At 40.8% G+C, this 17,124-nt stretch overlaps 1 protein-coding gene across 2 annotated transcripts in view; it reads left to right on the top strand.

The window, feature by feature from the left end:
• The first annotated feature begins 734 nt into the window (after positions 1-734).
• Positions 735-17,124, top strand: part of Tlr7 (toll like receptor 7) — a 29,047-nt gene continuing 12,657 nt past the window's right edge. The window contains exons 1-2 of one of the 2 annotated variants that reach the window (XM_036174794.1): positions 735-830; positions 1,173-1,257. In XM_036174794.1, coding sequence (XP_036030687.1) covers positions 1,255-1,257 — 3 coding nt within the window. In that variant the 5' untranslated portion in view covers positions 735-830; positions 1,173-1,254. Of the gene's footprint in view, positions 867-1,172; positions 1,258-17,124 lie in introns of both variants that reach the window. The other variant, XM_036174795.1, reaches the window with a different exon arrangement.

Here is a 17,124-nt window from a genome sequence, read left to right on the forward strand (position 1 = left end):
CCCGAAACACCCAGCCTGCTGGGGCATACTCTTCAATATCTGAAGACATCTGTGATTGTCACAAGTGGAAGGAGGCAGTGCTATTGGTATCAAGTGAGATAAGGCAAAATATCACCAAATATCCTACAATATAAGAAAGAATGATTCAGTCAAAAATGTCAATATCGAGCTAGGAAGATGGCTCAGTGGATAAGACCACTTGCAGCAGAAGCCTAAGGACCTGAATTTGAATTCCCAGAACCCTATTATTATGGTGATTATGGCATAACTTCTCTAATCTCAGCATTGTAGGGGGTGGGGACAGGAGGATTTCAAGGATTAGCTGGCCCCAGCCTAGCTTTGGATTCAGTAAGAGACTGTCTCAAGAAGGTGAGGTAGAGAGGGATAGAGTGAGGCACTTGAAGTCCTCCCCTGGGCTCTTCATGGATCTGTACTTTCACACATACATTAACACACACACACACACACACACACACACACACACACACACACACACACACAAACACACAAATCAATCAACAGTGGCAAAGTTGAAAATCCTTGTTATTAAAAAAGAGAAAGATTTGTATAAAAGGTTGTTTGGATTTAGAGATGTTGCCCTGAGTCTGGTGATAGAAATAAGAGGAACCTAGTGTTTCTGCAAACCTCATGTGTGGGGTGGCTTAAAAAGTCATGCTCCTTCCTGCCCCCCTCCTGTTACCCAGGCTCAATTTCGCACTTGGTAATCCCAGGACCTGCAGGTCAGGGGCTCTGTCAGTCTGAGCTTCCTGTTGCCTTCTCTCTGTCTCAGAGAACTCCACATACAGAAGCACTCCATGCCACCAAGAAAGGTATTTTAAGCATTGGGATACATTTAGATAATTTAAGTAAGTAGATGTATGATGTACTATTGCAAGGGAGTGGGGAAGGGGAGGAAAGGAAGCCAAGTAATATGCAAAAACCGTTTTAGAATTATAAAAACTAATATTGTAGTCTAAAATGTCAATTCCTCAAAGACAGACTTAGTAAAATTGGAAATGGTCTCCTGGAGTCTGTCCTTGTATCTAACTTCAATGAAATAAATACTCTAAGTATTCTCAACATCACATTTATAAAACAATGTATCAGCATGTCTTTAAGCTACTGTATTTCTTGCTGCCTTTGAAGTGTCATGTTGTCTCTGTTTCTCACAGCTGATGCCACTGGGTCCCTCTCAGGCTGTTCCTGGTCTAGCTCAGGCTCTGCTCTCCTCCACATTTTGAAAGAAAACTGAAAATGGTAAGAACAGCTAATGGACTCCGAATTTGTCATTGGTAATCTTTGTGATAAGAACTGAAATAAGTTGGGGAGAGTAATATTTGAAAATTGTTCAGGGGTGGAGATGGAGCTCAGCAGTGAAATGCTTGCCAAGAGTAGTACACACGCCCCTAGATTCCCTCCCCAGAGTGTCCTTTCCTAGGAGAAACTGCTTTGTGATATTTCATAAGCAAGATGAATCAAGGTAGTATTTCATAATTTCAGATTAGTCATTGCTTGTTCTGTCCAACTTCCTGTACAAGTTAAACATATACTGTAGCAAGCAAAAGGAGATGTTGGAATTGAGGATTTCAGTTTTTGGTTCTCCGGTTTGATCTGTAAAGACATCTAGGTCGCTGAAGTAACTTAATGCAATGCTTTTCCTACCATATGTTGTGACTGTCCCATATCTGAGTGACTGTACAGAAAGGGTGGAGCCAGGAGACACAAATAACTAGGATTTGGGAGACCCCATGCTCTACAGTTGGCAAAGATGCCCAGAGTTTGTGATTAGGTGAAATGGGATTATCAGGATTAGCACAACAGAGGAAAAGGCTTCAGGATACACCTGGCCTCAATTCTGAAGACAGCCAGAACAAGCAGGCTTTTAAAGCAAAGGGTGGGTGGCAGTCAGTAGATGAAAAATTACTAAGAGGAAACTTCAGGCATGTGGGAGATTCTTGCTAAAGTGGCCTGATGGAGTTCTTGTTGGAGTTAGGCTTGGATGGTGTACCATTTCCTGGAGAATTAGTAGGGTGAGGAATGCCATGAGAGACAATGGGACCTGGGACATGGAAGATGTAGGGAGTAGGGGTGATCCCCTGCTCAAGGCAAATCTAAGATGGACACAAAGACCCACACCCAGGCCTAGGGCTTAGAGAAGCCTGACTGCAATGCAGTCAAAGAGAGTCCGACCACGCCTAGCTGAGAGATTATGTGCATTGCACCTCAGTCTACTGGGACTCATTTTCTTTGACCATGTGAGCGTTATGCTATCTTTATAGTCATCTTACAGAGCTACAGGGAAATACCCATACATTTGTGCAAAACCTTTGCAAGTGGTAATGTAAACCAAAACCAAATCAGGAAAAGCTTCTTTTGAAAATGATTTTTTCACCCATGCTAGACTCTATAAAGGAGTATATTAGCAGCACACTGTGATTTCCAGATCATCACGTTGGCCCCAAGCTCAATTTCTAAGGTCTACTGAAGCATTACCCACGGGACCACACTACTACAAAGGAAGCAACTGTTTTGAGTTTCATTTCCTAGAAACACAGATGTCTATTTTAATGCACACACATGTCCACATCTGTCTTTGCCCCCTAAGGATGGCGTGCTAGGAGAATGGTGAAAAAGAGAGTTGAATTCATTGGCCACTTATGTAAGTCTCATGCTTCTATTTTGGCTCCAAAGCTGGTCTGAGGCACTGATAAAGAAACTGGGGCTTGAGGGGTTAAAAAGCTTGAGGTCCCTGCAGACCAACTCCTGAAGCTGGGCCTCTAAGACTGCTCTGTTCTTCCAAGCCAAGCCTGACATGTGCTTTCACCCAGCTAACACTCAACAAATGTGATCTTCATTGTGATATCATTCTGTTTAAGAACTAAGGGAAAATTGGTGTACTTGTACATGAAAAATCGTAAAAGCAATTTTTCAAAAAAAGTACAAAAGGCCCAAAAGAACAGAGAAAATATCCAGTCTTGGCAATAGTCATGTCATATGTCTTAATCTGGAAATTCCACTTTGAGAATCTCTAGTTAAAGATGACCATGTGGGTGGTGAACTATTTGCCAAAACTGTAATATGGAATAAGACAAAGGAAACAGCTCATGTCCCACGAGAGGGAAAGTTTTGTTCATTGTGGGATACTTATTAAGTGAAATGTTACAGAACCATTGAGTCATGTTTTGAAGAAAGAGTATTTAAGAAGATATACTGTAATGTTAATTGAGAGAAAAAGCAAAGTAGAAATCAGAGGGCTGTGTGTTTTCTGATATTTTAATGCACACACTAGACAAGTGCTGGATGCTTACCAAACACTGGAAAATCTATGGTTATGGTTTATACAAATAAGTATATTATATACTTAAATTTCACAAAACAGGCCTGAAATATAATTATTCTAAGGATTGATTTTATTTAAGTATTATTTATTTATGTGAGTGTGTGTGGACCTGTGTGAGTCTATGTGCATTATGTGCATGCAGGGGCCTGTTGAGGCAAGAGCAGGCAGTGGTACCCACTGGAATTGGAGATATAGGTAGTTGTGAGCCATCTGGTATGGGTGCCAGGAACTGAACTCTGCAGTAAGTGCTCTTAACAGTTGAGCCATTTCTTCAGCTCCCATTATAACTGTTTTACAAGTGGGAAGTTATAGGTAAAGTGATACCTAAAAGCCAGAGTTCTTACATGGCAGACTAAGGATTTAAAACCAAATCTCCCCTCTGGCAAAGCTCTGGCTATTACTAACACATTCCTCACTACTTTGAGATACATGGTAGATTGATCAATACTAGAAGGAAAAATACCAAAATTTTTACAGTGGCTAAACAATTTTAAAAGTGAAACATTTTACTTTTAACTATAGCTATTGTTTTTCATGGCTAAATAAAGGAACAATAAGGCATTTACTACATTAATTAAATACAATTATTTTAAAAATTGTAAGCTCTTGGTGGAGTTAAAAATTTCATTCTAGATGAATCAGGCAGCCTCTTTGCATCTCAAGAATAGATTATTTCTATCTCTAATTTCACAAAAGTTTATGGCTGAGATTAAATAACTGCGGCCATATCCAAGCTGTCATTTTTGTAAATCCCAAAAGCTAATAATGCTCTCTGTGTTTTTGCAATTCTTGATGGTTCCATACGTGTCTATAATGACTTGTAGTCATTTTCACCCCTCCATCAGCCTCGCTCATCTCCCTCCCTCTCCAGTGAAACTCATCTCCTCAAGTCCCCTTCCTTCTAGTATATCTTCTGTTCTATGTGCAACCCACTTAGTCAGGGTTCTTCACATGAGAATGGGTGGGAGGTTATTTACTAGAGATTAATGCAGTTCAGTGGTGGTATACTTGCTTAGCATACAAGGCATTAGGTTCAATCCTAAATGCTGCTAAACAAATACATACATAACTGGAACATATCAAGGGAAAATTATTAATCTACTATAACTTCAAGTTAAATTCAAGTTTACACGCTCACAAAATAGTATTCTTATTTGTGTCTATAGCTGTTTGTGGACTTTGATGGTCAACTAGTCAGTGAGGTGAATGGTGATAGAAGCTGTATGACCTACAGCATCTAAAATGCTCTTTGCAGAAACTGTTTTCCACTCTGTGGTTTATGGAAATAAAGGAGACAATAAAATTGAAGGCTGTGTAGAGTTGGATGCCTTGTGACAGTCTTTGATGACTGTAAAAGATGGTAGTTGCTGAGTGCCTATTTACTGAAGTCTGTACATCATTTTATTCTCTTAGTTTCAAACCTGAAACTGAAGTGACAGTCTATGATTTAAAAAAAAAAAAAAAAAGTGGGCTACATCCTTGGACTTGAACTGCAATTTTTTCTTATGCAATGGGAGGTTGATATCCATGGAATCTACACTTTGCAGAGATTAGTCTATGACCACAAATATTTCAAAATTCTACTAGGGAAATTTCTTTTTTTTTTAATGTGTAGGTGATTTATGTTTCTTTTTTTCTATTAATTTTACATAGCAACCACAGATTCCCCTATCCTCCCTCCTCCCACCCCTCAGTCTTCCTCTCCAACCCATTCCCCATTCCCATCTCCTCCAAATGAAGGTCTCCCATGGGGAGGTAGCAGAGCCTGGTACATTCCGTTGGGGCAGGTCCAAGCCCCTCCTCCTACTAGGGAAATTTCTAGCAAGGACTCAGTCTATAAACAGCAACTTCCCTTATTCACAGTGCTTGGGCCACTCCTAGGGAAATTTACTTATTACAAATCTCATTACCACACTAGTTGGTATCAAATCAACTTAGCCAAAGGTCCAATTCAAATTCAAGGGCTTTCAGCAATGATTACTCATTTCTCCCGTCTTTCATGTGCCTCTCTTCTCTTCTCCAGGCAGGCTGCCATCACCTCTGGATGTCCCAGACCCATCCAGCCACAGGTTCCCCAACAGGATGTAACTTCCCCAGGCTTCCTTCCACAGCTTCCCTGAGCTCCCTCACTCCTTTCCCTGCTTCCTCCACCGCTCCCTGAAAGTGAATTCCAATACTTGCTTTAGACACAGGCAACTTGGATTTGTTCTGCTCTGGGATTTTGAAAAGAGATTGCAGAAGTAGTTGAGTTAAGAGAACCCAGGCCGGGCGGTGGTGGCGCACACCTTTGATCCCAGCACTCGGGAGGCAGAGCCAGGCGTATCTCTGTGAGTTCAAGGCCATCCTGGACTACAGAGTGAGTTCCAGGAAAGGGGCATAGCTACACAGAGAAACCCTGTCTCGAAAAACAAAAAAGAAAAAAAGAGAGAGAGAACCCATGCTCTGAAGACTGACATGCAGTAGCCTAGAGGAGACCCACTGTGCTGGCTTTCTTGTAAATTGATTGAGTAGGTGGGTAAAAAAGTAAAGAGGGAGAGAGAGAAAGTAATAAGGAGGGAGGGAGAGGAGGAGAGAGGGAGGGAGGGAGCAAAGGAAGAAGAAAGAGAGGGAGAAAAAAGAGAATTGTGAATATCAACATTAATTCCATTTTGTGAAAATAATCCATTCATTTAATCTTTAATAGCTGTGTAAAAGGTGTGTGTGTGTGCGTGTGCATGTGCGTGTGCGTGTGCGTGTGCGTGTGCGTGTGTGTGTGTGTGTGTGTGTGTGAGAGAGAGAGAGAGAGAGAGAGAGAGAGAGAGAGAGAGTAAAATGGGGTTTAATGCACCAAAATGTCTGTTTTGTTGAGATTGGGGTGCCCTTACTGCTCCAAGTTGTCCTTTACAATATACCTTTTCCTATGTTCAACTCATGATCTGCAGGACAACTCTACACTCTCTCTCTCCAGACACTGAGCATCTCATCTCCCAACATCTCGCTCTTAGCTAATAACCTTGCTTCCCATTTCGCTAAGAAAACAAAGCAATTAGAAGAGAACTTTTCTACATCTCCCCTTTGTGGACCTGTCTAGGACATCCTCACTTTTAGGTCCTCTCTGGCTCTGTTCTGTTACCTAACCCTGAGCTGTAGATCACCTCCAAATGGAAAAGCTTCAAACAAGATAGTTCTATACTACTTCCTGTCATTGGTCAGGAGTTGCCTGATTTGTCTGGGTAAGTCTCATACTGACTTTCTTCTGCAGTGGCAGTTAGAGATTGTGGTCTGAATCACATAGGAGCCTTGAGAGCTTGGGGTCCAGAGCAGTGGGGTCTCCTCAAGTGCCTCCCTTCTTGTGATCTCTGTAATATGGTATTGGTACTACAGTAAGGCTTTTTACTAGACTCCAAAGTGGAGAGAAACGGGGAGAGGGAGAAAAGGAGTGTGGGAAAGAGAGAAACACTACTGGCTATGTCTTTGTTCCTCTTGACAGGAAATCCCTTGGACTACGTGTGTTGTTCAATACTTCTTACATTCCTCTAGGTACTTAGAAATCATTGTACTTTCAAAGGACCTTGGATACAGAGCCAGTTCTCATCACTTCCAGCATTGCCATCTTGGTCTTTGCTTGACCTCTTTAACAGCCTTTGCACTTGTCTCTGTATTTGCCCATTTGCAGAAACTGTTTATCCTCTGTTCTCTATACCACTGTAAAAGATTAACATCTGCTTTCAGTCATCCTGAAATCATGTAGTGGCTCTGAACTCCACTCACAAGAGACCAACATTCCAAGAATGGTGGACATGGCCCTGCGTGCTTGGACTCCCTCTCTGATTCCATCTTCTATTTTCCTTATACTTCTCCTTTGCCCATTGTGTGACTATTCCATGATGTCTCCACTCTGGGATGTTTGTAGAAGGTGCTTCCCTCTGTCTTGAATGCTTTTCCTTTTAATATCCATGTGAGCAGCTTCTTCCTTTCACAAATATTGATTTAAATGTCCACTTTTGATGGTGCCTGTCTAGGTCACCATATTTATGGTCACATTTCCACCCATACATTCCTGATCTCCTTTATTATGGACTATATTTTCTTCCCTTACAAAACTTACCATCTAACTTCCAACTTGGAACAAATGCATTTTTCGGTGTCTAGAGAACTTCATCTCCAGAAGAGTAAAATTCACCCCAAGCCCCAAGAAGAGCTCTTGACCTATTGATGGTATCGGGAAATCCATGTTGCTTCAGGAGGCAAAGGCATGATGGCTACCAGGAGTTTGAGATCAGCCTGGAATGTACAGTGAGTTACAAGCAAGCCTAAGCCACAGAGACATAAACCACTCAGCTCTACTTGCCCATATTTCACAATCAAATAGTTCCCAGTAACATACATCTCCTCCTTGCACCTCAGATTATAACCACACCTCACACATGAACAATGTTTGGAAGATAAAAATAACTATTTGCAAAGGATGAACTTGGGTACAGTTTGGTAACTGTTGCTTCCAATTACTAGTCATATATCTATGCTTGTGAATATTGAGTGGGAATCTAATGGTAGTCTAAAATCAGGAGGGTTTGGGTTTTGTTTTAGTTAGGGTTTTTATTGCTATGATGAAACATCATGACCAAATAGCAAGTAGGGGAAGAAAGGGTTTATTTGGTTTACACTTCCGCATTGCTCTTCATCACTGAAGGAAGTCAGGATAGGAACTCAAACAGGACAGGATCCTGGAGGCAGGAGCTAATTCAGAGGCCATGGAGGAGTGTTGCTTACTGGCTTACTTCCCCTGGCTTGCTCAAATGTTTTCTTATAGAACCCAGGACTACCAGTTCAGGGCTGGCATCATGCACAGTGGGCTGAGCCCTCCCACATCAATCACTATTTGAGAAAATGTCTTACACCTAGATCTTATGGAGGCATTTCCTCAACTGAGGCTCCTTCCTCTCTGATGACTCTAGCTTGTGTCAAATTGATACACAAAACCAGCCAGTATAGATCTGAATTCAAGCTTGAGTCCCACCACTAAAGCTATGCATCTGTTCTCTTGGTCTCAACACTTTGACCAATTATCCACCTCTAAATTGATGGCTGCCCACTTCAAGCAGAAGCTTCTCTGACCTAGGCTGAGAGCAACACCAGTCTATGAGTAGAAACATAAATATTCAAAAGGCAATTTAGCAGCATGACCATTTAGGAAAACAAAAATAGCAGCTTCTGCACAAGAGATTATGACCTCCCCAGCCATGAGTAGACCACAGTAACAGTATCAGGCATGAAATTACCTCATGTGGAGGTCTCAAATCCAATCTAAAAACAGTTGTCTCATAATAGTTATACCACTATTACACATCTTACCTGGAAGGTTGGTATCGTGGCATACAGAATATAGTGTTGGGTAAGATCATTGAGATCTTTTCTCCTACAGAAGCTAGTGTAGCATATTGTGGCACTGTGGACATATAGGCAGTATTAACTGGACTTACTGGATTAAAAAAGTTCCATTAAATTAGGAGGGGCCATGTTGGAAGGGATGTGATAGAGTTCTAGGAGGGAACTAGAGATGGCTATGATCATATTTCATTGTATTCATATATGAAATTCCCAAGAATAAAAAACAATTACAATTAAAAAAAATATGCACCTGAGTGGAGTTGTTGCAACTTTGAAGACTTGTCTGTTCTAGCTTCTGTTTGAAGTATGGCCAAGCAGCAGCGCATGCAGGCTTGGCAGCCTTTGTGCCATAACCTCTTATTTTCCCCTCACATGAATTTCCCTGAAGCAGAGAGCGCTCTGTGTATAAGATGTACCCAGCTCTCTCCATACATACATACATAAATAGGCATGAAAGTAGAAGGACTAGTGGATCACTGGGAGGAGGAGAGGTGAAAACAATCACAATAATTACATAAGGCAGAAAATGTCATAATGAAACACATTATTATGTATCATTAATATACGATTTTTTTTCTTTAGAAAACAGATGGGCTTTGGGCAAGACAACAGTGGAGGCCTTTGCTTCCTAATTGGGTAGAGATGAAGGCCTGACTCATTTTCTCTACCACTCCCTCGTGTTGTCTAGCACTGACTAGGAGCATTTGTTGAATGAGAACATTATTATAGAGTTCCATTCTAAGAAAGTGAATTTTAGTTTATAAATTCATAAAATGCCTAAGGGCAGCATTTCTGGGCAGAGAATGAAATTCCTAAGAAATGCAAAAGCCAAGAAGTATTTCTCCTTTTGCCCCTTCAATCCAGCCTCATCCAAAATGTAAGAATAATTTTTTGTTTTAATTTATTCTGGTACTGAAAATTGAACCTAGGGACTCACCCATGCTAGGCAAACTCTCCCACAGATCCACATCCACAGCTTTCTACTCTGTTCTTTGTTTTGAGAAAGGGTCTTGCTAAGTTTGCTAGGCTGGACTCGAACTGGTGATCTTCCTACCTCAGCCTCCCAAGCAGTAGGATTACAGCCCTGCATTACCAGGCCTGACTTGAATACTTTTCTAATACTTGTGAACTGTTCCTATGAAAATGTCTCCTCCTCCTCCTCTCCCCCAGACAATAGTAAATAGAACCAACCTGAGACATTAGAGTACCATGAATCATTTAATCCAAAAGGAAATTAACAAAAATGCAAGCCCAAGTTTTATTGAGTGTGTTTACTGTAACTACATGAGGCAACTTGCAGATGATTGATCATAAGTGAGTTAGCATCTGAAGTTGCAACTGCCTCTCAGGTCTCTGCTTCTTCCTCAGTAAAACAGGCATATTTCTGTGTCTTTTCAATTTCAATATGGATAGTTACTAATGTTATCCCAATGGTATGTCTATTTTAACAACTGGCACACGCTAAGAATAAAAGGCAACCATTAGAAAGAGCATGTTCATACACATACAAATGATTTGTGGCTGCTCCACATGAATTCTGCATTTTCCATTTTAGCAAATGAGGTGATTTACTGAGAGAATAGAAACACCTGTGCATATAAAATTTCATATTTCCATTTTGACCATAATTACCTCACTAATTAAGCATCTAAAGTTACCTAGCACATTCACATGTGTAATTAGTTGTGACATAGCCAGGCCTATGTCACGGTGTATTATGCCGTTTTATCGATCAAATTACTGAAAGATGTATGTCTTTAGGTATTCATTGTCCCCTCTCCTCAAAGCAAGCAAAATAATAATGTGGATGATTTCTAATACACACACACACACACACACAGAGAGAGAGAGAGAGAGAGAGAGAGAGAGAGAGAGAGAGAGAGAGAGAGAGAGAGAGAGAGACTTGGCTTTAAATTTTAAAACAGTGTTAAACTAACATGTTTTTGAAACAAATACCTCCCAGTGTTTTAAGAGGTGAAATTGCCATGAGAATAAAGGAATATTTATTTTTATTTTTTAAGCCGTGCTTTCCAAAAGATCTTTTGAATTATGCAGCCTCAGGAAAGCATAGTTTCCCTTTAATACCAAATTTAGAAAGGCTCTGTCCAGACAGTGCACTTCCTCCCCGCTGCTGCTTGCACAGAGCCCAGCTTTCACACTGCAGTTCAGGTTCCTGCTGGCAGGCATCTGAGTGCAAGCTTTGTAGATATCTCCAAGTACCAGGCTTGCAATGCACCCTGCACAGAAAGCTAAGAGAAGTTTCTCATGCTTTAGAATGTTCTAAGGGCCAGTTCTGCTTGAGCTCAACCACTGAGCACAGGACATTGTACTGGTAGCCTTTGCTTGGCTGTCTGTACCTGTTCCCAGATGACACAGCTGAACTCTGCTCTCACTTTTCAGCTTCAAAAAGACAGAGCTGGAAGCAAGGATAATGATGGAGTCCTAACGGAGATCTACTTTCATGCCCTTCCCTGACACTTCTGAGCTGCGCTTCAACCCTTCCTTTAGAGGCTCGACTCCTTAGTGTCTCCTTGGACTCTTGATAGAATCTGATCTTCAATCTGCACAAGATTAGGCCCATAAATATTCCCTCCTAGAGGCAGAAAAGGTTCAATCCCTGCCCCCCACCCCAAGAATTGATAGCCAGTTAGTAGTTTGTGGGGAAAAGGGGGACATTTTTCCTTAGTCATGTAGAGACTGGTAAATTGCCCACGCTCCTGTGAACAGCCTTAATGAAGCACTTTGGGCCACCATTCCACACAAAAAAATCTGTTTTTGGGGGCAAAAGCCTTACTAGTTATGATAACAGAATGTGGAGCTTCTGTAGGATTTTGAGAAAGTTAAAAGTTTTGATTTTCTTAGCAAATGTTTCCCTTGTACTCACCATGTGGTTGGCTGACATTATTCCAATGCTGTATATGTAAAGACAAAACATTGTTTGGGGACTTAAAGGTGTTTGTTCCTCACCTATATGGAGACATAGGGATAGTATAGTAAACAGCTAGGGGAGCAAGCTCTGGGTCTTGGTCACCTGGATCCCACCTTGTATACCTTACATCATGTTTGCTTTTCACTCTTTTTCTTGGAAATGAATCCACTCCTTGGAACTGGGAGGTGGACATTATTTTGAAATCAGAGACATGTATAGATTTACAGGCTTTGCCAGAGATATCATTTCTTTTTATCCATGGTGAACTTGGATTGAATGTGCTTAGAGTTAATGTCATGCTGGTGGTCTGAGGACTACAACCCATAGGTTCAATCTGTTCCATGACCTGTTTTTGTAATTCTGATATGTTATACACTAAGTGATTATCTACACAGTGAGACTATTGTCAAGTATTTACTTTTGCACTTGTTTCTTTGAGACAAGTTCTCACACCATACCCTAGGCTGACTCAGAACTCACAAAAAAATATTTGCTTTCATGTAAAACATTTGCCAACTCTCGATCTAGACCAATGTCTCACAGAACCTTCTGCAATGATGACAATGTCTTGCGTCTGTGTCCTGTAGCCATAAGCCTGGTAGGGCTTTGCGGGCACTTCAATTATAGTTAGTGTGACTGTGAAACTGAATTTTAATCAACTTAAAATGAAATAGCCACAAAGAGACTTGTGGCTATCACATTAGAGCAGTTCCAGAATGTTTGCAGCCTAAGGACTCCATGTCCTATCTTCTTTCTGTGTTCTCTGTTTCTCTCTCAAATGGATCATCCGTCCTGAGGCTGTGTGAGTCAAATGCAAGACAACATTCTTAATCAGATTTCTGCCCTGAACTGGATTTCATTGTCTGCTAGCAAATGCTTAATGGAAAGAGCTTGAAAACAACGTATGTGGGCAGACATCCATTTCCTCTAAGGCGCTACTTTCTCTGCCTATTATGTCTGCCTTTTGTTTGTGGTAAAGTACTTGGCTTTTTCCACTTGACCATGCTCCAAATTAAAGAAAGTCTTCATCAACTTTGCACTCAGGGCAGCAGACAAACAAAATCTCTCTGCACAAAACTGTATTTCTTTCCAGCCCTGTTGAAGACTGGCTGACTTCTGTCTTAGTTCATTTCACACACAAAACTGCTAAACCACAGCAAGAAAGCCTCCAACACATCCCATTGTTGTGAACATTGCTGAACCATTTCCCCTAAGAGTAAACTTTGTCTGCACATATTCTGTCTTCCAACACAACAAAGCTATTTGTCAAGTGTCTATGCATGGCAGAATAAAGTGAGCCACCAGCTTTTCAACCTCTTTCTTGCCCACAGCCTGACAAAGTCAGCATTACACAATTTAAGCTTTCTCACAGTTCACAACCTATTTCTAAATCCTATAGTTTAAAATTAGGTTTTCATGTGTGCAAAGAGAATTCAATTACTGTTACATGAGCAAATACCACTTTGAAAGATGATTGTATTTCCATAGTCTATTGCAGATAAATGTAGTCATGTGACCAAGCTCTTGTCAACAGGATGTTAGAGGAAGGCAGACAGTCAACTTCTGAAACCTGTCCATAAACAGTGGAGATAGTCCCCTTCCTTCCCATGTACTTCCACAGAATTTCTTCTAATGTGGACATTGTTTCTGGTAGCCATCTTTGATGGTACAAATGAGGAAAATGTGTTTGGGTTGTACAACAACAGAGTGAATGGTCCAGAACATCTATATCCATCCTTTTGGGACCTCATAGAATAGAGCTGACACAGTAGCTCTGAATTACTGATTTCTGGATATTTATGAGAAAGTAAAACATTTCTATGCTAATTTTTGTCACTGTCAGATGGAAAAGTGAGAAAAGATATCTTCAGATTTTGAGATTAATAAAAGAATGACAGTATGAAAAAAATATTTCATAGAATAAGAACAACATGTATTTAAACTATAAAAGAAGGGTCAGCATCTTGCCTGGAAAAACTAATAGTTTTACATAGTATTTTAAATTTGTATAGTTTTTCCCTCCTCTATAACATTTTGAGGTCCTTAAGTGCACAAATTGTGTATTTTCTATTAACTGATACATAACCACCAATGAGAGAATACATGTGAGTCAATAGATAGTATAGTTTGGGTATGAATTGTCTATCACAAATTCATGGGTTTGAACACTTGGTCCCTAGCTGATGATGCTATTTTGGGAGGTTGTACAACCTTAAGGAGGTAGAGCCTTGCTGGAGAAAGTAGGTCCCCTAGGAGGTGGGCTTTGAGATTTTATAGACCTACCACACTTCTTGTCTTCTCTAATTTCTGCCTACAAACACAATATGACTAGTGACCTCATACTCCCACTAACATGGACTGAGATGCACTCATTGCTGTGATGATCTGTAATCCACTGTCATTGCAAACCCAAATAAATCCCTCCTCCCTTCAGTTGTCCTAGTTGGGATTTTTGTCACAGTGATTTTTTAAAAGTAACTAATAAGGTAGAATTCTGACATTTGCTCATAATTTTTTCTTGCTGTGTACATGGTTCAATCACTAGCTAAGGAACAGTTGGGGCACAGCCTAGTCTGGTGTCCATTGTGTTAGTTGTGAGATGTAGGCTGGGTACATGGTATACACTATGTTGTTCCTGGGTCTGTCATTCTGTTGTGGGAGGTCTCTTAAGCAAAGGATCTGGCTCAGAGACATGTGATGAACCAGGACTAGGAGCCAGTTCTTCTCATCCATAATCCAGAATTCCCTCTACAGCTCCATGTAGACTCAGCACAGCAGGACATGAGAAGATGGGTTTGAGCTGGGCATTTTGATAGCAGGACTTCTTAACCCTTTTCCACAAGAATGACTTGGGCAGATAGAAGAGATGGAGGAAACCTATGTTGAGTGTGGGAGTATAGCCTGAGGAATTTCTCTAAGGAGACACTTTTTTACTCTATTTTTATTTTATTTGTATGGGTGTTTTGTCTTCATGTATGTCTGGGCATCATGTGTGCAGTGCCCACAGAAGACAGAAGAGAGTAAAGGATTACCTGGCCCTAAAGTTACAGATAACTGTGCACTGCCATGTGGATGCTGGGAATTAAGTCTGGATACTCTGGTAGAGCAGTCCGTGATTCTAATCATTGAGCCATCTTTCCAACACCATGAGATATGATTTTAAGGCATTTTGTTTACTTTGATATTCATTAATTTCTTCATGTATTCACTGTTTCACTTGTGTATTTAGCAACACAATGGAACACTAGTCAAGTACAAGAAAGTCTCATTGTACTGAGTGCTATTAAGTCTAGTACAGAACATACACATCCTCTGTGTCTCAATTGACTTATCCATAAAATAGGTCTGCAGAAAGTCCCCAATCACTTCATCCTAACCTAGCTGATAGCAACATGACACAACTGAATGCATCTGAAGGACAATCTTGACCTAAACTTTGCTTAAATTCCACCCAGAGTAGAAAACCCTGTGTACTATTGCAGAAATATTTGTGTTTTTAAATAGTAGTTGCCACCCCCAGGTCCCAATAGGTATCATGCAATACCAGATGTATGTGGGTTACTTTCCAAAGTCTTAAAAAATCCAAAATCTTTCTGCTCTTAATGACTTTGAATAAAAGACTGAAGACCTGTAGATATCCTTAGCTGTCATTGTAAAGATCAAACACTTCAATGGTACCTAGCTTGTGGTAAGTGCTGTCTAACTCAACTACTAGTACTGTAAGTATCATTATTATGACATGGGAGGGTGAAGATGTGTCACTTGAACAGATAGCAAGGAGGTAGAAATGACCATGGGGAGAGGAGAAAGCCAATGTCAGGAAAAGGAAACATCAGGGGGCAAGAGTAACATGGTGATCAGCTTGGCTTGAATGTGGAACAGAAAGCAGACCAGGTGGCTAGTATGTGGTGAAAGGGAAGAGATGATTCAAGGTCAGAGAAGGCTACTAGACTCAGTCCCTGAACAATGTAAACAAATGAGAAAGACTTTGTACTCTATTCAATGAGTAGTTAAAAATAACTCTAGTTGATCTGGTTCATGTTGTTCTGATGCTTTTTGATAAACGAATCCTAGAGAACAGGGGAAGCAGGAAGGTGAGTTTGGCAGCCATTGTAGAGTCCACATGACTAATTGGAGAAGGGGGGTAGTATCAGCTAGAAGAGTAGGCAGGTGGTAGAGAGAATTGAGAAATGAGGGAAGAAAGGCTTTCTGATTAAATTTGCATTTGATTTGTAGTATGTCAGTGTGTAAAGGTGGTGCATTTCACAGTCGTTGTCTCTGTGTGTTTTAAGCCTAGTGGTTACTAGACTCAACAAATACTGGATTACAGGAGCAATTCTATGCATCCTATCCCCAACTGTTCACTCAGTGACATCATACTTGAAGCTCAAAATTGGCCAAGTGGCAATATTTACACAATTGAAATTAAAAACGCTTGGCTAGAGAGATGACACAGGACTTAAGAGCAATGGCTGGTCTTACAGAGGACCAGGATTCAGGTCCCAGCACCCACATGGCAGCTCTCAACTGTCTATATCTCCAGTTCCAGGGATCCAACACGATCTCACGACTTCTATGGGGTACTTCATACACATGCTGCACTAACATACATGGTGTAGACATACACACACATAAAATAAAAATAATTCTTAAAAAAAAAAAGAAATTGAGAGTGCTAACAAATCAAGACTTAACAAGTGAGAGTTTTTTTGTAGTGGGGGAAGCTGGTTGTTAAACACCAGTCTACCACTAGTTAAATCCTGACTTCATTTGCCTGTGATTAAGCTTCCTTCGAGTCTTCATTTAAAAGGGGGGGGGGGTATTTAAGATAGACCTATGCCCCTGCTTCCTCCTTCCCCCCTCCAGGCCCTCCCAGCTACCCTCCCTCAAACCCTTCCCATGCTCCCCCACTCTCAAACTGATAGCCACTTTTTCTTTGATTGTATTTGTTGTGTACATATGTGTACACATAAATATATAAAAATACAACCTGTTGAGTCCATTTTTGTTGTTTGTGTGTTTATGGTTTGAAGGCTGGTGACTTTGCATTAAACAATCAATAAGGGGCTCAGCCCTGGGAGAGGCTAATTCTCCTTCTCCCAGTAATCAACAGCTGCCTGTAGTTCTTTGTCTAGGGGTGAGACCATGTGAAATTTTCCCTCTTCCATGTTAACATTTCCATTGATGTTGTCATTGTTCTGGTTTTCTATGCAGCTATTTCTAGGAAAGACTATTTCACAGCAGACTTCCCAAGTATTCTGACTCTTACTGTCTTGCTGCTCTCTCTTCTGAAGTGTTTCCTGAGCCATAGATGCAGGAGCTGTCATGTAGATGTATCAGTTTGGGTAGGGCTCCCAGTGATCTGGTGATCTCTGCATTGTGTCCAGTTTTGGTTTTCCATGATGGGCTCAGTTTGCTGTAAAGAGAAGCTTCTCTGATGAGGGGTGATAGCTACAATTATCTAACATTTGAGGGTATAAGGATA

Source organism: Onychomys torridus, chromosome X, assembly GCF_903995425.1.
Source record: "Onychomys torridus chromosome X, mOncTor1.1, whole genome shotgun sequence".
Lineage (NCBI taxonomy): Eukaryota > Metazoa > Chordata > Mammalia > Rodentia > Cricetidae > Onychomys > Onychomys torridus.